At 46.1% G+C, this 23,460-nt stretch overlaps 1 protein-coding gene across 2 annotated transcripts in view; it reads right to left on the bottom strand.

Moving 5' to 3' along the window:
• SPTA1 (spectrin alpha, erythrocytic 1) overlaps positions 1-23,460 on the bottom strand; it is a 66,239-nt gene that overhangs the window by 9,125 nt on the left and 33,654 nt on the right. For both annotated transcript variants that reach the window (XM_045454839.1, XM_045454838.1), the window contains exons 25-43: positions 23,118-23,209; positions 22,202-22,346; positions 21,258-21,439; positions 18,906-19,005; positions 18,594-18,791; positions 17,657-17,800; positions 16,716-16,819; positions 15,942-16,104; positions 15,549-15,680; positions 14,911-15,048; positions 14,639-14,743; positions 13,142-13,350; positions 11,665-11,785; positions 11,034-11,155; positions 10,137-10,269; positions 6,364-6,462; positions 5,266-5,428; positions 4,535-4,611; positions 1,151-1,360 (exon numbers count right to left, since the gene is read on the bottom strand). In XM_045454839.1, coding sequence (XP_045310795.1) covers positions 1,151-1,360; positions 4,535-4,611; positions 5,266-5,428; positions 6,364-6,462; positions 10,137-10,269; positions 11,034-11,155; positions 11,665-11,785; positions 13,142-13,350; positions 14,639-14,743; positions 14,911-15,048; positions 15,549-15,680; positions 15,942-16,104; positions 16,716-16,819; positions 17,657-17,800; positions 18,594-18,791; positions 18,906-19,005; positions 21,258-21,439; positions 22,202-22,346; positions 23,118-23,209 — 2,637 coding nt within the window. The remainder of the gene's footprint in view (positions 1-1,150; positions 1,361-4,534; positions 4,612-5,265; positions 5,429-6,363; positions 6,463-10,136; positions 10,270-11,033; positions 11,156-11,664; positions 11,786-13,141; positions 13,351-14,638; positions 14,744-14,910; positions 15,049-15,548; positions 15,681-15,941; positions 16,105-16,715; positions 16,820-17,656; positions 17,801-18,593; positions 18,792-18,905; positions 19,006-21,257; positions 21,440-22,201; positions 22,347-23,117; positions 23,210-23,460) is intronic.

Consider the following 23,460-nt stretch of genomic DNA (forward strand, 5'->3'; position numbering starts at 1 on the left):
CCCAAATTGATTTAATTTTTCACTTAAGATTTATTTCTGTAGGTTCCATACCAACAGAGTAGTTAGCTAAGCATCCAGACTGACTGATCTTTGTCCGTGCGTGTGTTTCCTAATTCCCCTGCCTGCCTTAACTTGCTGCCCGGTATAATACTTATGGCCTAGGAGTGCTCAGTAATGTCACTGACCATCCTGACTTCCTTTTATTATTGGTATTTTTTATGATCAACATCCAATACCTTAGCGGCCACCGCTAGAAAGAACATTTTCATCACTTATACCTACATAGAACTTAGTGGTTTGCACTGCATTTTCAGATCCATTATCTCTTAATAGTCATAACAGACCAGCAGGAAACAGTCGTAATATGATCCAATTTCATAAATGGAGGAATCAAGGCTCAGACATGTTAAGGGACATATACAAGGTCTCCCAGCCAAGAAAGATCAACACAAGGTGGGAACTCAGGTTTTACTGGTTGAGTGCTCCTTGGGTCTGGGCTAGAGAAAAGCCCAAGGACAGCCTTACCTGCCGCCTGTCAGTTTAGTTCTTTCAAACACTAGGACCTTTCACCCTTTGACCCACCTACTTCTTCTACTACATGTGCCTGGTTTCTCTCTCAAGTCAGCTGGACAACTGACAAGTCAGTCTTAAAAGAAACAAACAAACACACACACAAACAAACAAACAAAAAACACAACCTATCGATCTAAAAAAAACCCCAATAACTTCTTGTTCAGTAAGAATGCCAGGGCGCCCAGGTGGCTCAGTCGGTTAAGTGTCCGACTTCGGCTCAGGTCATGATCTCATGGCTGGTGGGTTCGAGCCCTGCATCGGGCTCTGTGCTGATGGCTTGGAGCCTGGAGCCTGCTTTGGATTCTGTATCTCCCTCTCTCTCTCTGTCCCTTCCCTGCTCATACTCTGTCTCTCCGTCTCTTAAATAAACATTAAAAAAACTAACAAAAAATTAAAAAAATAAGAATGCCTTTCTGATCCTTTCCATGCAGTCACTCAAATGTCTCTAGATTACCCAAACAGGGTTTCCAGTATCTCTTTCTGGATTCCATGGCTAATAGAATATACAGATTGTGGATGACTGATTATGGCTCATCTCTCTCTCTCTCTCTCTCTCTCTCTCTCTCTCTTTTTTTACCTTCTTTAGGGGAAGTTGCTTCTCCAGCAAGTTCTGTCTGTGGGCTGCAGAGGCTTCCAGCAGCTCCCCCCAGCGCCTCAGCAGGGCAGCATGGCGCTCCTCAATGGCTTTGGTCTGGCTGTGCTGAGCGGCCACCAGCTGGTCCTTCAGGTCAGTTATCTCCGACAGCCTGTCTTGCTGGAAGCTCTGTAGGCTGGCGTCCAGCGTGTCCTGGGTAAGACCCAGACAGAAGCTGTGAGCGGAGATAACCCAGATTCCCAGGGCCAGTCACACGTGGGTCCTACCAGATCTTTTATCATGAACAAGACAAGGTCTAGGAAAGGATTAGAGTGATGACCAAGCAGAAGGAGACGTAACTTCGAGACTTAAGTGAATGTCTGTGGTTGGAAGTATGGCTGAGTTTGAGTGGATGTGTGTTTTATAACCAGACCTTAGGGTAGGTGTAATATTAACATTAAGGGAATACGGGAGCATGGGATGATCTTCCGCATTTTTTGAGTCAAAACTAAATGCTTCCTCCAGCTCGCATCCTTTCTAAGACTCTTTTGCATCCTCTGTTAGGTTTTGTGCTCTGATTGGTAGCAGACAGCGCACTATCAGAGATCTTGGAGGTATACACACCGACAACAGACCTCTTGTGGGGCTCAGTTAGATCACGATTCATGGTGTGTGTGTGTGTGTGTGTGTGTGTGTGCGCGCACGGTGTTGAAATCAACATCACAAAGTTCTGGATACTGAACTTCCAGATTTAATAGGGTGGCTTGCATATGATTAATTCTCCCTTTGAGAATAACTGTAACTGCTGGATAGAAGCACAAAACATCAGCTGTTTGAAAGAGAGCAGAATGCAACTCAGGTAACGACACCTCAAAGGATCAAAATTCTAGAGAAGAGGAAACAGTATTAAGGTCAGAGTAATATTCTCTGTCACCTTTCCCTATGACGTGCAGGCCACACTGGCCAAGAGGTTGAGGGCAACGCAGCTGCTCCGAGCTCTTGATAATCTCAGGAGGCTAAAGAGACAGTTTCTGGGGAATTGGGCAGCCAGGGTGGAAAAAGAACTGCAGAAAAATAGGTTTGATATTCTGTCTGTTTTCTCTTCCAGGCGTCTACAGATTCCTAAACTGCACAGGCCAGGAGTCCTAGAAGCCCAGCAGAAACAGTAGCAAAAAGTCAAAGATGCTAAGTAGGCTCCTTGCTAATCTCACAGCGCTGAGTTGAAAACACAAAGAGGGGAAGCCCCCCTGAAAGGCGTTTAGTTAAACCCTTGAAAGTCCTGAGTAAGAGCCAATGAAAAAAAGACAAGTCCCCACCCCAAAAAATGAAATTATGTCTCGTATCATTTCAGTCCCTGACCAAAAAGTAGGGGTTGGATGGGGGATGGAAGTGTTAAATCATAAACATAAGTAAATACTCATCAGTTACATTACTTTAAATGTATATAGACTCGGGGTGCCCGGGTGGCTCAGTCGGTGGGGCGTCCGATTTCGGCTCAGGTCATGATCTCATGGCTCGTGGACTCGAGCCCCGCATCAGGCCCTGTGCTGACAGCTCGGAGCCTGGAGCCTGCTTCGGATCCTGTGTCTCCCTCTCTCTCTTCCCCTCCCTCGCTCACGCTCTGTCTCTGTCTCTTTCTCAACAATAAATAAACATTACAAAAATTTCAAATGTAAATAGACTCACCCCTTCCAACAAAATGATCAAATTAGATAAATAAAGCAATCCTCACTGTGGAATTTATAGCAGACAATCTAAAATACAAAGATACTCTGCACATCCATGATTATTGCAAAATTGTTTGCATTAGCCACGATACAGAAACAGCCTGAATGTCCATCAACAAATAAACAGACAAAGAAGATGCGATGCGATGCAATGTGATGTGATGTGTGTATAAAATGGAATATTATTCAGCCGCCAGATGGGAGGGAATCCCGCCATTTGTGACAATCTGGATGAAACTTGAGAGCGTACGTTAAGTGAAATAAGCTAGACAGACAAAGACAAATGCCACTTGATATCACTCACACGTAGAATACAGAAGAGCTCGACCTAGAGAAACAGGGCAGACGGGTAGTTGCCATGGGCTGGAGGGTGGGGAAGATGGGAGATACTGGTCATAGGATACAAACTTGCAACTAAATGATTGACTAGTTCTGGGCATCTCATGTAGAACACGATGATTACAGCTAATACTCCTGTATTATACAACCTAAAACTTGTTAAGAGAGTAGATCTGTAATGTTCTCAGAAGAGGCAATTATGTGATGGGAGGCAGGTGTCAGCTACAAGGCTAATCATTTTGCATTCTATACATGTGTCAAATAAACAACAAAAATTAGAAAATATAAAGACATAAATGTAAAAAAGAAAACAACCAAAGGATAGAAATATGGACTGCAAACACTCAACAAACAAACAAACAAAAAAACACTGGTACTCTAGATTGTGAAAAAGTGGACTTTAAATCAAGAAATGTTATTAGAAAGAACATTTCATAATAAAAAGGATTCAGTTCATCAAGATGACTCATAATTCTAAATGTCAACACAACCTTTAACTTAGCTTCAGAATATATAGAAATAATGGAGCATTTAAGCAACACGATTCACAATCAAAACCTGACAGGTAACAAAAAACACTGCAAAGTACACATTCTTTTCAACTGGACATAGACTATTCACCAAAACAGACTATTTTCTGGATGTAAACCAAGCTTCTAAAATAATAGAGGGCGTGTTTTTTAAAACAAAGTAGAATTAGACAAGATACAAATGTCAAAAAAGATAGTAAGAACATTTCCAAGTGTTGGGAAATTCAGCAAAATACAATATGGGATAACCAATGGGTCAAATAAGAAATTAGAAATGACAGAAGCATTTTAACTGAGTGAAAATAACAAAAGTAACATATGAAATTGTGAGGTGCTGCTAAAACTGTACTTACAGGGAAATTCATATCCTTATATCAAAATATTAGAAAAGGAGTGGCTAAATATTTGATCATCTAAATAAATATCCACCTTGAGAATTTTTTAAGAAAGAAGTTAATCCCAAGGAAAGAAAAAGAAAATGAGAAAGATATAAAAAGGTATGAGTGGGATAATATCCAAAGATATAACAGAGAACAATAAAAAAAAAACACCCTAAAGTTGGTTCTCTGATAGAAATGATGCACACCCAGCAGCAGTGAGACTGAGGGGAGGGAGAGAGAGAAAAAAACTAGCAAATTATGCATAGGGGGAAGAAAACGAGGAACAATATTGCAGGTCCTACAGACAATAAAACCACAGAATTTGGGAATGGAATAATCCTAGTGTTCATCTTCCGTGCACGTGGGCTGTGGTCACCATGGGCACCTGCCCACGAACAGCCCTGTCCTTACCTGCTTTGCCAGGAGAGCAAGCGATGCAGTGAGGTCTGTATCATTGCCGTTGGTCTTCAGACTTGCTTCCTTCTCAGCTAGAGAGCAAAGACGATTAATTAGAGGGGAAACACGGTTGCTCCTGAATCAGCTTTGGTAAGCAGAAAAGGAATATTCCCTACAAGCCATTAGAGAACCTCCTGACTCCGGGAGTGAGTCACTTATTGGAATATGGGAGCAGTGGGGGGCTGATGGGTGGTCTCTCTGGACTTACGCAGTGCAGCCCTGACTGAAGCTGAGCTGGGACCAACACTTCTGGGTGGTTTGGAAAACAAAGGAAAATTGCAGATCGGGCATGAGTTAAAAACAATCAAACACGCTATTTTTTTTTAGAATGTTCTGCTATAGCTCTGCCCTTCTGAATATCACATGCGAAATCACCAATTCCCCAAAAATGTGTTTTATGGAATTCTGGTCCTCAGTCACCCCTCAGCATGTTTTGTGTGTGTGTGTGGGGGGGGGGGGGGGGGATGAATGTGTGTGTGTGTGTGTGTGTGTGTGTGTGTGTGTGTGTGCGTGTGTGTGTGTGTGTGTATGCACATGTGAGTGTAACTATGTCCAGAAAGGGTAGGAGTGAGTGATGAGGGAGCATCTCTCTTCTCACTGGAAGTGAGAAAACTGCAGAATCTTTCTACCGATGGAATTTACCAGCATTTCTCACACCCAAGGACCTTGGCCTTCACATGCCATACCTATCCAGGCCTCCACCACATCAGCCTTCCAGTTGAACTGCTGAAAGTCATAATCATCTTCCAATTGCAACTTCCAAGCAGCCATCGCCTTAGCCAGAGAAGGGATCTTTTCGGTCAGAGCCTGTATCTTGGTGGCCACCTTCTCCGTGTGCTGACTTTTCTCCTGAGACACCAAGACGGAGAAGAGAAGGAACAGATACACATTGGTGGATGTCCATGGCTAGAAGTTGAATTCTTTAGTATGATAAAAAGGTGGCATCTCTCTCATTACAAATACGTAACTATTCTCCTCTGGGCCGACTGCAGTTATCGTATTAATTGTATTTTTCATCCGTGCCGGGATGCTTACTTCCACTCTAGCATTTAGGAGATCTTCTTGTGTGGGGCCACATGAGTGTGACTTTCTTAGCCGGAGTCCCCTCTGTTTAAGGATCTTTGTATAGTACTTAGATCAGTGAGAGTTTATAAAAACAAGCATTTGTACCAAAGAATGATTCTCAAATTACAAAGGGGTTTCAGTGTGGTCCTCTTTGCTAAAGGCGCACAAAGAACTTCTTTACGTTTTTACAATACTCTATAACCAAAGCACGCGATAAGATGTTTATAAATGTCTTACAGTAAGTAAGAGGGTCAACAGGGGATTTAAGGAAATCTGAGAGATATGCCTGCAAGAACTAGAAAAAAGAATTTCCAAAAAACAGCGACTGAACAGATAATTATGTGCTCAGAACAAAAATAAGATAGCTAGGAAGAGATTATTAAAATTCAATGTATGGGGGAGCCTGGGTGGCTCAGTCGGTTGGGCGTCCGACTTCAGCTCAGGTCATGATCTCACCGTTTGGGAGTTTGAGCCCCACGTCCGGCTCTGTGCTGACAGCTCGGAGCCTGGGGCCTGCTTTGGATTCTGTGTCTCCCTCTCTCTCTGCCCCTCCCCCACTTGTGCTCTGTCTCTCTTATCAAAAATAAATAAACGTAAAAATATTAAAAACATAAAATAAAATAAAATTCAGCATATGGTTTTAGCACTGCTCGTGATTCTGTATTTGGACCAATCCCTTTTGGAAGATGATCTTGGCCTGGAATCCCTGAAGTACTCACCTTATTTAAAATATCTTCTCCTTGAGCACACACATCTTGCACTCGGGTCTCATGGACGGCAAAGTCATTTTCCAATGCTTCGTGCTTCTTTAGCAAGCTCTGTGGAAATGAGTCCGTGAGAATCGACACATCCAAGCCTGGACAATCTAACCCACCCATATTCTGACTCCCGTTGATGCAACTCACAGGAACGATTTGGCTACGCTAGGGGGGCGTCCACTTTTTCCTGCACAGTGCCACTAGATGCCTCCCCTAAAGCTCTCCACTTGCCAAAAAGGGCAATCCTACCAGAAAAGAAAGAAGTAAACGAATACAGTGACACTGTTTCTAACTTACTAGGGTGAACGTAAGCTTTTCTGGACTTTGGAATGAGAGTGTTGGTCAAGGTAATACACAGAGATTCCTCCATTTTGAAATGTACATAATTCCGTGAAATGCTGTATCTCACAGAAAAAGAATAAGTGTCATCCTATACTAAGAGTGGACATAAAGGCAGGTAAAGAAGGCACTGAGCTGTTTTGAATCTCAGTCTTGAACTTCTCTGGGTCTAACTGCTGCTGGTAGGATGCGGAAAGGAGTGTGGACAAAGCCCAGAAGCAGTGAGTCTCCTCCTTCTTTGTATTCTCCCGAGTGTTTTCCAGACAAGGCAGCCCTGCCCACCACCACCCTCCATCCGCGAGTGCCTGGGCTGGCTCGGCTGCCTCCTCCTGGTCCTGTCGCCAAAGCACCTGCCCACTTTTCCTTCTATACCACACACTAGCCTGGGCCACAGGAAGAAATGGATTTTGTGTGACTAACAGGCTTTTTAACTGCCACATTTTGCAAACAAAAGAATTTCAGGATACGAGGTGTTCTTAGGCATGGTTATTTCTTTAAATACAGGATGCATGATATTGGATGACTGTATATTTCATCTTTATGCAGAAACTGTACATGGAGATTGGATACTGATCCACAATATAAGATAGACTGATTTAGCCGTGTTTTACGTACACACAATATATGAAATAAAGTCTCTTTAACCCCATCTCCTTCTGTTTCCAATCTCTTTTCTGTGCTTCCCCTTGGACACTCTGGACAGCTCAGGTGCCTCACATCTAATTCATGCTTCCTTTAAATAAAGTCTAGGTGTCCCTCCTTCAAATATATTCCTAAGTCCTAAGTAGCCTCCTCAATGTTGTGTTAAAAGTTGATAAGGCCAAAGCTTAAAGCTTCACTTTAAATATATCTTTTATGGTTCTTGTAGTTGTAAGAAGTTGATCAGAAATATCTTCTCTTCTCTTAACATGGTAAACAAAGAGAGAATATGAGATTGGGGGCAGGAAATCTAAATCCAACGACAGGTAGGCAACTCTCTTTTCTTATATTTGCCAATCTATACAGGTCCAAGAACCCCCAAACCCAGAGGACCAATTGTTTTCTTGATAAAAGATGACACAGAAAGGCTAGGTGGATAGGTATCTTAGGGTAATGGTGAAGATTATTAGCAATAAACCCTCATAAAAATCTATTCCTGGAATTTGTATGTTACTGCAAAAACTTTTCATTAAAACGAGTCTTTGAATGTGATGGTCTGAGTGTACCTATCGAAAGATCAAGATTGGCTGAATGGCTTTAAAAATGTGACCCAGCTATATGTGGTCTACAAAAGCCGCACTTCAAATAGAACAGCATGAGTGGGCGTGAAACTGACAGGCTGGCCGGGAGGGACACCTGGGGAACAAAGAGCCACTGGACAGTCACAGGCACAAAGATGAACCGCGCCCGATGCCTCATCTCAGACGACAGTGAACTCAAAACAGCTAATGGACCTAAAATGAACACGTAAATCTTTAAAGTTCTAGAAAAAGACATAGCGGCTTTTCATGATCTTGGGCGAGGACAAAAGTTTGCATTTTTGACACAGAAGCACAGAAGGTCAACAGTTAAGGCAAACAAACATTACGCTGAAGAAAATAAGGCAGCAAATAAGCACACAAAAAATTAGCCATTAGGGAAATGAATACTGAAACCACAAGGAGATACACCACACTCCTATCAGATTGTGTAAAATAAAAAAAATGGTGACGGTACCAAATCTTGGCAAGAATGCGCTGGAAGGCGCCATCACTCACGCGCTGCCAGCGAGTGGGTAAGACGGTACAGCCGCTCTGGAAACAGTTGAACACTTTTATATTTTTATGCATATATACTTTTTTTTTTTACAGAATCAAATATGCAGTGATCCTACAGCAATTGGATTCCTGGACATTTATGCCCAAGGAAGGAAGACTCATGTTTACATGGAAGCCTCTGCATGGATATCGATAGCAGCTTTACTCGTAACAGCTCCAAAGTGGAAACGACCCAGACACCCTTCAACAGGTGACATCCATGCCATGACATACCACCCGGCAATAGCACTGAGTGAACTGTTGTCACACACAGCCTGAGCGAGTCACCAGGGAACGACGCTGTGCGAGAGGCCAACTGCCCAAAGTTACGGACTGTATGAGTTCATCTATGCAACATTTCTTCATACGTCCAAAATTCCAGAGGTGTAGAGTAGATTAGGGGTTGCCTGTGGCTAAGGGGGGGCAGAGGGAGGAGGGTGTTCTGCAAGATGGTGATGGTGACGTGCTGCCTCTTGACTCTGTCAGTGTCGAAGTGCTGGCAGGTGTTACCACAGGAGGAAACTGAGTAAAGTGCACACAGGGCCTCTCTGTATTACTTCTTACAAATGCACGGGTACCTACAGTTCTCAAAACGTGAGGTTTGATTTTGAAAAGCAAAGCCTTGGGAATGTTTGATACAAAAGCTTAAACCACTCATACGTGTGCAGTGTGTGCACGTGTCCCAGAAGACGTTTCAAACGAGAGGAGTTAGTGGTGGGGATTTCACGCCACGTGCAGCTTTTAAGTTTTCCATCGCCAGTGTGAGCCTTCCCTTATGTCATCACGTAAGAGTGAATGAATCTCCACGGAGACTTCTCGGTAAATCCCTAAGTTTTAAGGCTACTAGGCGGAGACCTCAAGGTCCCAAGAATATCATTATCTTATGATCACCTTCTCAAAAGCTCTAAAACTCCATCTTCACTCAAGATCACATGGACCACTTGGTCATTTCTTTATGGGAAAACTCAATACTGTATTCACAAGGGTGTCTCTAAGTTGAAGAACTAGTCTACCTGCCAGGTCGCCCTTCTAAAATTTGAGTTTCTGGAAAATGCAACCAGTGGCCAGGCATGAGAATGTTTCCAATTAAGCGTAACATTAGTATTTGAGGGAATCTTTAGGAAACCTACCTCTGTGAGGGAAGGCCTGTAAGCATGAAGGACTGAACTCACGAATCATGGGATTGAGACTTGAGTCCTGTCTGCACACCCGATTGATTCTGTGATCTTGGGCAAGTTGCTTGCATCCTCGGACCTTGATTTTTCATATTTAAAATTGGCAGGAGTACCCATATTTCCGTCATCGTTTTCTCCCACCAGGAGAACGATTCTTTTCATGGATGAAAATGTTGACTACTTAAGAAAAGATTTAAATCAGGGGCATCTGGGAGGCTCAGTCGGTTGAGCGTCCGACTGTGGATTTTCTGCTCGGCTCATGATCTCACAGTTCATGAGATTGAGCCCTGCGTTGGGCTTTGTGCTGACAGCATAGAGCCTGCTTGGGACTCTGTCTCTGTCTCTGTCTCTGTGTCTCTCAAAATAAATAAATATGCTTTCTAAAAAAAGAAAGAAAATATTCAAATCCAAGGGAAGAAAATCAGTCGTTCAGACTGTTACTCACCTGAGTAGCGGCCAGTGTGTCCCCAGAACCCCCTCGGGCAACCATAGCTTCCTTTTCACTGATCCAAGCTTCTTCCTCCTCAGCATTCTCCATGAACTTCAGGTATTCTAGGGATTCTTCCAGTCGGAGCCCTCTGCAACAGGGCAGTGAACCCCAGTGAGGATGGGGAGAAGTCAGCACGCGGGGGACTATACTGAGCAGCACAGCCGCACGAGGCAGATGCGCAGGACAATCTGATCTGAGCTCCTGTGAACAGGGGGAGGCCCTGACCCCAGAAGTCCTGTTCTGTGGCATCTCCTGCTCCCTGGGAGTCTTTGCTGCTGGGAGGGAGCCTCGTCCAAACACGAGTGCCCAGCTGGAGAACAGCGTCCGTGAGCTAAGGTCTCTTTCTATTCTGTGTGCTGCCTCTTATATAGTGAAGGCACCACAAAAAGCTAGATGTTTCCTTCTACTCCCCAGCAAGACACATCTTCCTACCGCCAACAGGTATGGAATTACAGGCAGAAATTATTTGCTTTGGCCATCTGGCTACAAGGGAGGAAATCTACCCCTCGTTCTTTGCTTCCTAGGGGCTGCGCATAGCGCCAAGCCTGGGAGTGGGGTGGGTCATACAAAGTGAAACAGACCCGGGGGCCACGGCCCGGTGAGAAGGATGGCTGGCATGTGGGGACAACCACGATAGCCGTGAGCGCAGGAGCCGGCGGGTGGCGAGGCCGTGGCGGTGGCAGCCGCCTGGCCTCTTCCCCGGGGCAAAAGGGGGCAAGCTGAGTGGAACACTGACATCTGGACAGGGACTTTGAAGATCAACAGAGACGGGGAACTGGGGAGAGCAGCCAATGCTAAGCCCAATACCAACAATCCAGGAAGACAACGGCCTCCGTCCGACCCCCAACTCACCGAGTGCTGGCCAACTCTTTGAGCTTCTCCCATTGTTGAAAAAGATGAGTCAGGCGCTCCTGGATCTCCTCTCGCCCCACAGCAGCCTTGTCTCCCAGCCTCTCTGCCGCATCCAGAATATTCTGAAGGACACACCCCCATGTCACACTACTCCACGGTCTCTCTCTCCCTCTGTCTCCATTTAGTCATCGTTCCCCCCAACGAGGTACCCAGCCCTTCCGACCCTCCACATCATTTACAATCTCCAGTGCTCGCACCAGGCTACACTCCATGACCCGCTTTCTGGATTATTCACGGTCGCAGTGAATAATGGCCGTGCTGCCGAGCCAGACCCAGACTTGTCTCCTTCCCTTATGGCTCGGCTCAAGTACTGTTTTCCCAGAGGTCCCAGCCTGCATCCTAACACCACCAACAGTGCCTGGGGTGTTGAAAGTGCCCCTTCCAGGGGAAAACATGGGTCTCCGCACAGACCCCTTCTGTCCCTAGGGGGCAACAGGCAGAGGAGGGAAGAACACCTGTGAACTCCATGCCCAGCTCTCTGTGTGCCCGCAGGCCACCTCCGCGTGAGGCAGCCTCACCCCGCTTGTCTGCAGCCCGAGGGAGGGCTTGAGATCGCCTCCACTCTTCCTACCTGGATGGTGGGTTCGTGTGCCTGCAGCTCCCCTGCGAGGCGCTTGTGCTTCCTCAGCAGGTTCTGAACGCCCTGCAGGTCCCTGCCGTAGTCCTGGGAGCTCACTCGTAACAGCTTCTCCCTGGGGCCAAGGAAGGAAACCCCAAATGCAGTTTAGACGTGTGAGGCCATCCGAGAGCGAGGGTTTTCTAAGAGTGGGTGTGTGGCTGGGGGGTGAGGAGGTGGTAAATTCCAGTAACCACAAAGGTATTTGGTGCCAGAGGCTTTCTGCCAAGCTCCTGACTTAGTCCAAACACCAAGGAAAGTAACACACTGGGGGCGCCTGGGGGGCTCGGTTGGTTAAGTGTCCGACTCTCTTGACTTCGGCTCAGGTCATGATCTCATGGTTCGTGAGATCAAGCATCTGACTCTGTGCTGACAGGGCAGAGTCTGCTTGGGATCCTCTCTCTCTCTCTCTCTCTCTCCCCTCTCCCCGCTAGTGTGCTGTCTCTCAAAACAAGTAAATAAACATTAAAAAAATAACGTACTGATCCCCACCGTACCCACAGCTGTAAGAGCCTTCCCTTTCATTCTCTTGCCTGCCTACTGGCACACCTTTTCTTCTTTGCTCAAGAACATACGTTAATGATTGGTTTTCAAAAACATTAATACACACATATCAATGAAGCCATGCACATACCTGACTTTCATGGCTTTATTATTTTTGTCTACTAATATCAATAGTGAACTTAGGTAGAATGGGTGTAAAAAGTTGATACTACCGGAGTCATGGCAGTTGGATTGCTTCCAAGTGAACAATGTTTGAACATCGCCACAAAGCACAAGACAGGGCTACGTAGACAAGATCATACTATCTCATTGCTTCTAAAGTTTTCTAAGATGTCCTCCATGCTGCCCTATATACAACACTTCCCTCTAAGTCATTGATTACCAGCAAGAATCAGCAGGTTTGTACGAGAGGAACACGAGGAGGCAGGTTAAATGGGAGGTCGGGAAAATAATTTGATTTACTAAGATTTCCCCGAGTGTACTTTTTACAACGAAAGCAGAATTAGTAACGAACCCATGGCAGGTCCTGTGTCCAGTTCAGTGGCACCTTCGAGTCACAGGATAAACGGGGAATAAGGACAAGGATGTCGCCAGCTGAGTAAGCCGTAAAGGCCCAGCTGTCTCATTCTGACATCGCACACACTGTGAACCCTCTAGAACAAACACACAAGGTTTCTTAATTTTGTTCCCAGAGTGTACGTGAATTGCTCCCTACCCCTCCAAGCCTGTCTCCTTCTGCCTGCATCCAGTGAGGGAATTTGAGAAAAAGAAAACCAGTGTTAAATTTAGGCTAAGGCAGACATGATTAAGAAGTACTATCAACTTTGAGAAACAATGACGCGTTTCATTTCAGCAGCAAATAGGAACCTGTTTAACAGATCATCTATTCTCCTGGATCATTCACACAGTGTGAGTTGGTAGTACATACTCTATCCACGATTCCTCATCATCTAGATCCTGGAAGAACTGGAACAAGGCATAGGCCTCTTTCAGCGTCTCGTGGTGTGCAGCCGCTAAGTTCCGGACATTCAGGAAGCGTTCATTGACATTATCCCTTTGCTCCACAATCTGGTCAACGTTGAAAGTCCCACTGGAGAGCAGACGAGTTGCTGATTCATTCAGGTCCTTGAGAGCATCCTAGAAAGTGCAGGGGTGCTCAGTGAACGGAACCCCACAGGCTTTGAGTACATTCTGGATTTCAACTACCACTGGTTCGTGTTCGAGGACTGGGTGGAACAGATTGCTTTTGAAGATAATTTGATGATACGCCCTTTTAACTCGGATGGGATAAGCGTAAAGACAGTAACAAGACTATATTCCTTAAACCGCACATTTTGCCTGGTGGTGTTCTGCCTTGCATTTTCCTCCTCTCCCCAACTGGAAAATGAGTGTGAGTAAGTGTGTCTCCAAAGAGGACTGTCCTCTTCACGGTAGTCCTGGATTTGGCAGATGTATCCATAGGAGTATTCAAGAACAGCTACGCGACCATAACGTTCCTAGGCTGGCCACATCGGGAACACACCCAGCCTGTTCTGCCTGTTTTTCTGCCCTTCTAGCGATGTCGATGTCCTGGGGGAATATCATCGAGTCCTAAAGATCTGAACTTAGAAAGCATTTGACTTCTTGCCCTTCCTGTGCATATCTCTGCCGCGAAATAAAATCGATAATATAAAATTCTTCAGTATGAGCAGTGTCCTGGTGGCTCAGTCGGCCAAGCTTCCGACATTGGCTCAGGTCCTGATCTCACAGTCCGTGGGTTTGAGCCCCACTTTGGGCTCTGTGCTGACAACTCAGAGCCTGAAGCCCCTTTCGGATTCAATCTCTCTCTCTCTCTCTCTCTCTCTGCCCCTCCCCCTCCACGCCCTGTCTCTCTCTCCTTCAAAAATAAACATTAAAAAAATTTTTTTAAATTCCTCAGTATGAAATTAATACCTGCCAGCCTGTTTATCATTGCTCCCAAGACACGTATCTGCTTGATACTGGAATGCACTGGAATTCTCCATGGAAATTCCAGAGTGCATATTTAATTCAACTTCATTGCACCTGATGTACCCTTCTCATCTTTTTGCCCTCCGTAATTATGTAAAATAAACTTGCAGTTTCTTTCCAAGACAGATCAGATATGAGCTTTGGAAGATAGTGAGTTTATATGCGTGCATCGTTCAAAGGTAGACACGATAACTTTAGGTCCCTCTTTCTGGAGCCTTAGAATCTACAGTTTCATGATAATTGGTTAGCAGTGATCATTGCCACAGCTCTGCAGCTCATGAATTTGACCTGATGGTAACGACTGCTGGCTGAGGACACCAGTCGGTTTTGGTCAGGTTTGCCAAGAAAGCGTTCCCCAATGGCCTCCTGAGACGAGGGAAGAAAGCCAAAAGCATTTGCATTCAGCCAACAGGACTGAGATTCCAACACCACCTACCTCTCGGGCCGACATCTCTGTTTCCAACAGCTGATGTTTCTTGAGCAAGTTTCCGGCCGAAGCCAAATCCCTGGCCTGATCCTTCATGGCCAGCAGTGTCTCTGCCTGGAAATACAGGGATATGCAGTGAAGCTTCCAGATGAAGCCTGTCCTTAGGGAGAACAACATTAGCAACCGTGTCCCCCAACTTTCCCCAAGAGAGTCAAGTTAAATCCATTTAACTGGCAACATTTACTAGGCTCCCGTGTCCCCGCCCTTCCAGGTGCAATTACCTCTGAGAGCCAGAACTTAAAGTCCTGGATGCTTGTGTTGAACCTCTGTTGGCGACTCGCCTCATCGAGCTTTTCTCCTTTGTCAGCTGTTTTCTCAAGCAGGTAGTCCCACTGTCTCTGCAGTTCCTGCAGTTGTTTCTGACCCAAAGAAACCTGGGGGTTACTATGGTCTTTAGGATCCCGAGTCCTGTGACAATGTGAAAGGCTTCGGTAGGGGGCTAGGAGTTAGGGCTTAGCCAAAGTCGGCCAGCACTTGAGGGCCATTTTAAGCCAGTCGTGCTCAATCTGGGTAAAGAACAGCAGGTGCTGGGAGGAAGTCTGAAGAAAGGGCCGTGGGTTGCTTCTACAGACTGATGCCTAAGTGGCAAAACCCTCGGCAGGAAGGATAGAAGACGCCAAGCCAGCACGATATCACTTGGGCATTAAGTCTGAGGCTTTCTCGGAGCCCTAGGTCCTGGGTTTGACGAAAGTGGTAAGGTCTGAGCCTCACGGTTTTCTTACTTCTTTTGTGTGGCAGCGGAGGGGAGACCGGTAACCACAGAACACGCTCCACATCCCTACCCACAGAAACTCTGAAGCGGGAAGAGGCTTCTCCTCATGTGCCTTTTAGCCCAAACCATCCTGAGCAGAACCCTTACCCTCACGGTTTCTTCATTGCCATCACATGCCTGCCGCTCAATCAAAGAGTTCCCCAAGGTGAGGACTCCCTTCACCTGCTCGGTTCGGCCGTTGACCTCATTTTCAAAGGCCTTGTGCTTCAGGTATTTCCTCTGAAAGGAAATCAGAAACTAAATCACCCTGGAATCTAGGGAAGTGAGATAGATACATTCTGGGTAAAAGAAAAGAGTGAATGCGTCGTCGTAACTAAGGTGGTGACTTCTGAAGGACTCACCCCTTCACGTTAGACTCAGAAGCCCCTGAGGGCAGGGCAGGGATCTCAACCATTAGGAAGAGTTGAGTGTTAGGGAGATACCCTGCATCCAGAAACCTGGGGATGCCAGAGTTTTCCAAGATTCCCATTTCGAACTTGCCTGAATGTTGGTGGGATCTTTGTAGGATTCATCACAGGCCGTGGGCAGCATCTCACCGATCCATTCCTCCAGATCCTCGAGGTCACGGTAGAATTGTTTGAGGTCAGCATAGTCACCAAGTTTTGTCTGCTCAGCAACCAGTAGTTCTTTGAGAGCCTTCCATCTGGAGGAGGAGGCTAGGTCGCTGTCTGCCCTCGACCCTCGAGGGCAAATGCCCAAGTGATATCAAGCTTTGATGCCATAGCCACTAATCTTGCCATTTGCCAAACTGTGCCTTCTCCTTTCATTATTTATAGACTGAAGGAGGAAGAGACTTCTCCTCAGGTGCCTTTCGGCCCCCACCATCCTGAGCAGAACCCTTACCTTCATGGTTTCTTCACTGCCATCACATGCCTGCCACTCCATCAGAAGAGTTCCCCAAGTTGAGGACTCCCTCCACCTGCTCACCTCGGCCATTGACCTCATTTTCAAAGGTCATATATCATTATATATTACCCGTTTTATTATATTGACAGGCTTAGTTGTCACAGAATCTCATTATTTTCAAATATGAGATACAGTGGTTAAATCAGGTATTTTTTGTTTGTTTGTTTTAAGTTACCTTCCATGACTTTAATTCTGTGACTCTCGATCAGAAAGGCTTCCAAGTGTCAAGAGAGTTTCAGGCATTTAGAAATGAGAAGGACTCAGAGCGTGACCCCCATCCTCCATGCTAGCCAAGAGGTCCCTTCGTTCCATTTTCCTTAGCTCACAAAACACTTGCTCAGGCCTGACCTGTCCAGCACCCGTTGTAACCGAGCAGCAATCTCCTCCTTGGCATAGTGGTCATCAGCAATGAGCCGCTCCGCAACATTACCTAGCTCCGTGATCTTCTTGTCCTGGACAGAGGAGAAGAAAAAAGCCCAGACGCCTAGAGATTAGACCTCCGGGGCAATCCCAGACTCCTTCCTAGAAAAGAACAGAGACACCCTCTGTGGCTTCACACGGCGAGGGGGAACCAGAGCCAGAGGGTACATGACTGCCATGAAGGTGGATTTAAACTCAACAGGAAGACAAACATTAAGAATGACACTAAGATGGGCTCTTTAGTATTGAGCTCCCTTAAAGAACAGACTCCTCCCATGGCCATCGTAGAGGGTGAGTCCTGCATTGGGTGGGATGGTGGCGTAAGCAATACTTAAAGTCACTTCCAATGCTAAAAGTTAGGTTTTAAAAGGCCGGGCTGGCAGTAAGACGTTCCGATGTCGTGTGTGACCTGGGTAAGACTAAGCCACGGTGTCAAGTTGCCCTATCTACCTCAGAGGTTTCTGTAAGAAGCAAACGGGAATTAAAATATTTCTAAAGAAATAAGTCATACAGAGAAAGACAGATACCATACGTTTCACTCTTATGTGGATCCCGAGAAACTTAACAGAAGACCACAGGGGAGGGGAAGGAAAAAAAAAAGTTAGAGAGGGAGGGAGTCAAATCATAAGAGACTCTTAAAAACTGAATAAACAGGGTTGATGGGGGAGGGGTGGGAGGGAGGGGAGGGTGGGGGATGGGCATTGAGGAAGGCATCTGCTGGGATGAGCACTGGCTGTTGTATGGAAACCAATTGGACAATAAATTTCATAAAAAAATATTTCCAAAGCATGAAACGACATGTATGTATTGGTATTTCTGTTATTATTACTAACATTTATTATTGGAACTCTTAGATTGGTTGTTATTACCTGGGCATTGATTGCTTTCTCCAAATCATCCCGTTTCTTCATCAAGGTCTCCAGACTGTCTATGGGGCCCGCTCTCTCTGACCTCAGGAAATTCTCTCGTGCCATCATCCAGCTCTCGGCCTGATCACAGCTCCCACGGAACAACTACGGGGAATGAAAGTAGAGGTTATATTCAATCCAGGGCGCCAAGGACAGAATCTATCCCTCTCCTACGATACTGATATAAGAGATGCCATAAGGGGTGCTTATATTCTCCCAAGAAACATTCATACCATGAATCTTACCTATACTGGACCTTTCCCTCTTCCCTGAAACCACATCTTATGTTTTCAAATAAGCTATAGTGTATATTTATATAGGCTCCATTCCCAGGGTGAGGTTTCCCATACGCTGTGCCTGGTGGATGCTGGCTGGTTATTTCTTTCGGACTGTCATAAACACTACCCTCACGGTCGTCAATGACCCGCTCGTACCTTCCGTCACTGGCTATAACACTCCCTCTTCTTCAGCCTCAAAATATTCATACATTTTGTTTTATTAAGAATCATCTTACTGTGCTAGAATAGGCTGTCTACATGTCTAATTTCACTATTTAAGAAAAGGGACGTTATCTTACTGATCTTTCTGTTTCAGGGGCTTCGCACACAGTAGCGTAAGAATAAGAATCACCAACCAAACTCTCAATCAATGAATACATTATAATAATAATCACCCCATCCCATGCCAAGAGCTGACCCCCATTTTGTTTGGCTCTTCTAACAGGGATCAGAGCAGAGAACACCACAATGATGAGAATACAGGGGCAGATAGTCAAGGAATGTCCTTGTGCTTATGGGATAGTAAGTCCGGTGAAATGAACATCTGGAGTAACCATGCACACTAGTACAGAAGGAATAGTCTGAGGCTATCCTGCTAAACGGTGTGAAGTTTGCTTTACCTGCAACTCCAGACATTGATGCAGCATCTTCTTGCGTTGATCCCAAGCTTTCTCTAAGTCACCTTTCTCTTGCCTGACCGCTTCAAGCTTTTCTTGAATTTCAGGGCTGTCACGGTGCCCACTTCTTACGAGTTCTCCGCCGAATTCCTCTAAGGCCTGGAAGGTGGGAGCCTCAGCCTCCATGTCAGCATGATGCCCCTGTGTTGGACAAGGGAAGAGACTGGTGACGCCAGTGACATCTCATCAAAGTTGTAAGATGAGGGAAGGTCGGGAGGTCATGTGATCGGCGGCTGTGGCTTTTGTAGCCCCTACCGAGTGTCGCTCCAGCAGGATCTCTGTGCCAGTTAAATCCTCAGCCAGCTCCTCTGATGATACCATGCCACCAATGCCACTCATCCAGTTCTCTAGGTCCCTAGAGAAACAGACATATTGGGATTGACAGGACGACCACGCAGCTTGTTACAGGGCCATCTGTCCTTGGCTTTTTCCCCTCTAGAAAACATTTCTAGAGTAACACTGTCCATCTGTCTTTCTCTGCTTCGTAGGCCCTCTGCAAACAGCCCTTTCGCTGTTTGACTTAATAATGGCAATCCCCCATGTTTGAAAACGTCTTTGCATGTATTATCTCTTTCAGGTCTTGCAATAATCCTGTACGGAATTCTGGGAACTGTTTTGTTCTCAGTCTGGAGATGAGGAGGTCAGCCTAGAGAATGTAAGCGATGTTCTTTTTTTTTTTTTTTTTTATAATTTTTTTTTTTTCGTTTTTTTTTAATTTTTTTTTATTTTTGGGACAGAGAGAGACAGAGCATGAACAGGGGAGGGGCAGAGAGAGAGGGAGACACAGAATCGGAAACAGGCTCCAGGCTCTGAGCCATCAGCCCAGAGCCCGACGCGGGGCTCGAACTCACGGACCGTGAGATCGTGACCTGGCTGAAGTCGGACGCTTAACCGACTGCGCCACCCAGGCGCCCCAATGTAAGCGATGTTCTTATGCAGTATGAGTCAAACAGACATCTGGACTGGAACCCAGACACTCGAATCCTGGACCGACACATATTCCATTGCTCGTAATGATTCTTGTCCCTAAAAAGTGGATTCTTCAGTTTAAAGATCGATCTTTTATGGAATCTCGAGGAAGGCATGTCTTTGCTTTTACTTTATTCCTAAAAGAATCTAGTACGTGCTCTGCCAGCACGCGCGCACGCACACACACATACACACACACACACACACACACACACACACACACACACACTCCATGCTGTCGATGAGACCAGGGCCCATTTCTTACTCCAATAGCAGTCAAGAGGTATGACAAGGAGAGCTAAAGTCCATCACCCCAGAGAGTAATGTCAAGTAATAACGTCCTGACTAGCAACCCTGCGTGATGCCCAAATTAAGCATCACATAGAGAGCGTCCTTCCTCTTGTGGGAGAAACAGCAAACATCCACTCTGAGGCAGAAGGGTCTTTTCTCTTGTAAACTCATGTATTCACTTAGCCAAACAACTAGGGTTCACTGGGTGCTTATTAAGTACCAAACATTGCAGAAGAGACATATTTGTGTCTCCAAGGAGCTCACACTGTAGACTGAAAGAAAACAAACAAACAAACAAACAAAACACAGAGGCTAATACCTATTTTTTCAAAAAGAGCCTGAAAAGCAAAAGGGTCATAAAGAAGTAGAATCAGGTCAGAGTTGTTTGGACAGGGGGGATATTATTTCTGCATATTGAAGAGTAAGATTTCGTAAAGAGAAGGAGGCAGCATTTGACTTGGAATCTGAAGTCAGAGCAGAATCTGTATATACACAGAGCTATGAGTACATATATGATTGTGGGGGGGGGCATCTGTGGATGCTATTTATTTATATTGTATGAAAAATGATAGCTTTCCAGAGAACCTGAATTGGAGAGGGGATTGCCAAGTGCAACTGCAACTATTTACCAAAACTTGCCTCCTTTTTTTTTTTTTTTTTTTTCCCAAAAGTATTACATTGTGAGCTACTACTTTCTGGATCCTCAATTCCCAACACTCCTCCCAGGAGACTGATGAGATGGGGCAGAATGTGGAAACTGTTTCACAGATAGAGTGTATATTTGCTCAATTATGCTAATGTCTAGACTCCCTAGCAAGGTGATGGAAATTCTCTAAGATTCTATCTCAACACGTCTAAGCTTATGACTTGATACTTGTCTTGACCCCTCTGACATGTGATCCGCTGCACCAGCTGCCCCCGCTTCATGAACATGGTACACCTTTCCTATCCTTGTGCCTTTGTTTGCTAGTTCCACGCATTCGTTAGGATGCGTGCTTGGGCTGTGTTGTGTTCTACCATGGTTATCTGTGCTCCTCTGTCCTTTCTAGTAGAAAGAAAACATCCATATTCTACAGCTGCTGACATAGCTCCCTGTATACCGTCCATGCTCTAGGCTTACTTGATTTACCTAGATGGCGTCACATTCCTTCCAACTTTGGTATCCTATGGCTTGAACTACCGAGCTGGAGCTTTTTGTCTTGCCAGAGGTGTGATCTGGATGTGGACATACCCTCCAAACCAGCCGTGAAGAACACCTATACTCAGACTGCTCCTGGAAGGTCTATGTAGAGACCAAACACGGAAACCGCCCACCCCACTTGGCATAGTCTGCCTCTGGAGCTTTACCTGGCTCTGTTGAGGAACGTGTAGAATTGCCGGGCCTCATTTAAGTCGTGCTTACGGTCCTCCGTGCACCCTAGAAGGTCATCCCACGTCTCCTTCAGCTCCATTCCCTGGTTCTGCAGATCACCAGCGGCATCTGGGTGGGACTCACTGAGCCGCTCTGCCGTCTCCCTCAACATGGTCACCTGAGGAGGTGCAAGGACTGAATCTCAGCAAAATAACACTTCTGAGCCCTGGCCACGTCCACTCCTCAAATAGACGTCAGTGAGGTACAAGAACATCTTACTACTTCATAAAATAAGGCCAACCCTTTGGGTACACACAATAACTCCCAGAAGCAGTCAAACTTGACATTATCACCCTTCTTTTTAAGATAAGAAGGTGTCAGTTAAGTGACTCTGCTGGTCAGTGGCAACATCAGTTAGGAGCCCCCAAGGGTCCTGACTTTTATTGTGAAGGTCTTTTTAATATGGACATTTTCTGTGCTCTTTTTGCTCTGCACGATAATACCAAGCCACATGATGCCCTGTGTTATTCCAGTGCGCATCTGGCAAGTTCCAGGGCTTTTTTTAGAGTGGAGGGGGATTATGTGCTGTCAGTTCCTCACAAAGGGAATGGGAATATGATTGGCCCAGGCCATCCTGGGTGTGGCCAGTTCCCCCTCTGTCTGAGGCTGTGGGCCTTCTGTATGGTCTAGGCACCCGGAACCCACTACAGAGGTACTTGGACAGTAGAGGTCATTGCAATATGCTTTTCCCTCTGTGTTCATGGTCCTGGGCATGTCCTTTTGGTGCACCTGCTGTAGGGAGAGATCTAAAAGCAAGTATGGAGTAAGATAAGGAGAAGTAGAAGAGTGTGGGACTGGGGAATGAAAGCAATAATGAGGGCACGGACAGGTGTAAATGAGAGGGGGGGACGTTGGGACAGCTTGGGAGCGCACACCTCACCTTCTCTTCCAGAGGCATAAGGTCTCTCTCAAAGACCTCATGCTGCCGCTGAAGGGCCTGAACGCTGAACAGGTCTGAGCCGGGATCAGCAGCCCTGAGGGCCTGGAGCTTCTTCTCAATCTGCTCCTTCGTGTCATCTGCTTCTCTGGTTCACGAGAGGAAAAGACTAGAGTGGCAGTGGATTCCACAGGCAGACCAGCTGGCTCCGAGGAAGTCATTTCTACCATCATCCCCGTCACCCTTTCCGATGTGCTAGAATGGAGGCTCATTGAATTGTCCCACCAATACCTGAGGCATAGGTACAATTACCATTCCCATTCTCTATAGGCAAAACTGAACCCCACGGGGGCCATTTTCTCAAGGCTATTCCACCGCCACCTGGTGGAGCCTGTCTGCACCAGCTGGCCTGGCTGCAGAGTGCACACTTGACTGCTTCCTGGCTTTCCACCTTCAGTCCTTCTAAGCAGCCAGACCCGTCTGCATTTGCCTTTCTCTCCTCTGCATGCTCAAAAATACACGTATGCACGATCAAGGCATTCGGTCACCATTTTGTTTGTTTACTCGCCTATGGACGTGTGGACAAAGATTTGGAATCGGATGTAAAAAATGGTCGAATCGATAGTCAAGAGCCAATGTGATAACCTGTTGCCTACTGCTAGTTCAGAAATATAATGACTTAAACCTCTTGTGTCTACTCCCCGTTGCATTAACTATCATGCAACCTGCGAATTATGCACCAGGATCCATGAACTAGAAAATTAGAGCTCCTAGTCTGGGAGGACCCCGCGTGCCAAGAAAGGAATCCAGTACTGAGACACCCAACCCCCTCTTATCTCCGTCTCAGGGGTGCTGTGCTGACCGCTGTGCGTCCCCTGCAGTCGTCAGCCTTGGGGGCCTTTCTGGGGTACCTCCTCACCTGTGAAACATCTGGACGGCATGGGCGCTGCCCAGCAGCTGTCGCTGCTCTTCTGCAAGCCTCTGCAAGGAGTCCCAGCGATTATTCAACTCCTGAAAGAAGCAGACACACAGGAGTCCGCTGGAAAGCTAACGCAGGTCGCTCAGCGCTGTCCAAAGACCAGACGAGGCTTGCATCATGGCCGTTTCCACGTGATCTCTTCCGAAACTGCACAGGTTTCTTTCTTTCCTGGATAGTTTGGGCTTGGCCCTCATTCATGCTGTTAAGCAAGGGATCATTTTCCTTCCCCAAATGATGTTCCAGGGTGGAACCATCAACCCTAGGCCAGCAACCGATGTTTGCT

Source organism: Leopardus geoffroyi, chromosome C3 (assembly GCF_018350155.1).
Source record: "Leopardus geoffroyi isolate Oge1 chromosome C3, O.geoffroyi_Oge1_pat1.0, whole genome shotgun sequence".
In the NCBI taxonomy this organism is placed as follows: domain Eukaryota; kingdom Metazoa; phylum Chordata; class Mammalia; order Carnivora; family Felidae; genus Leopardus; species Leopardus geoffroyi.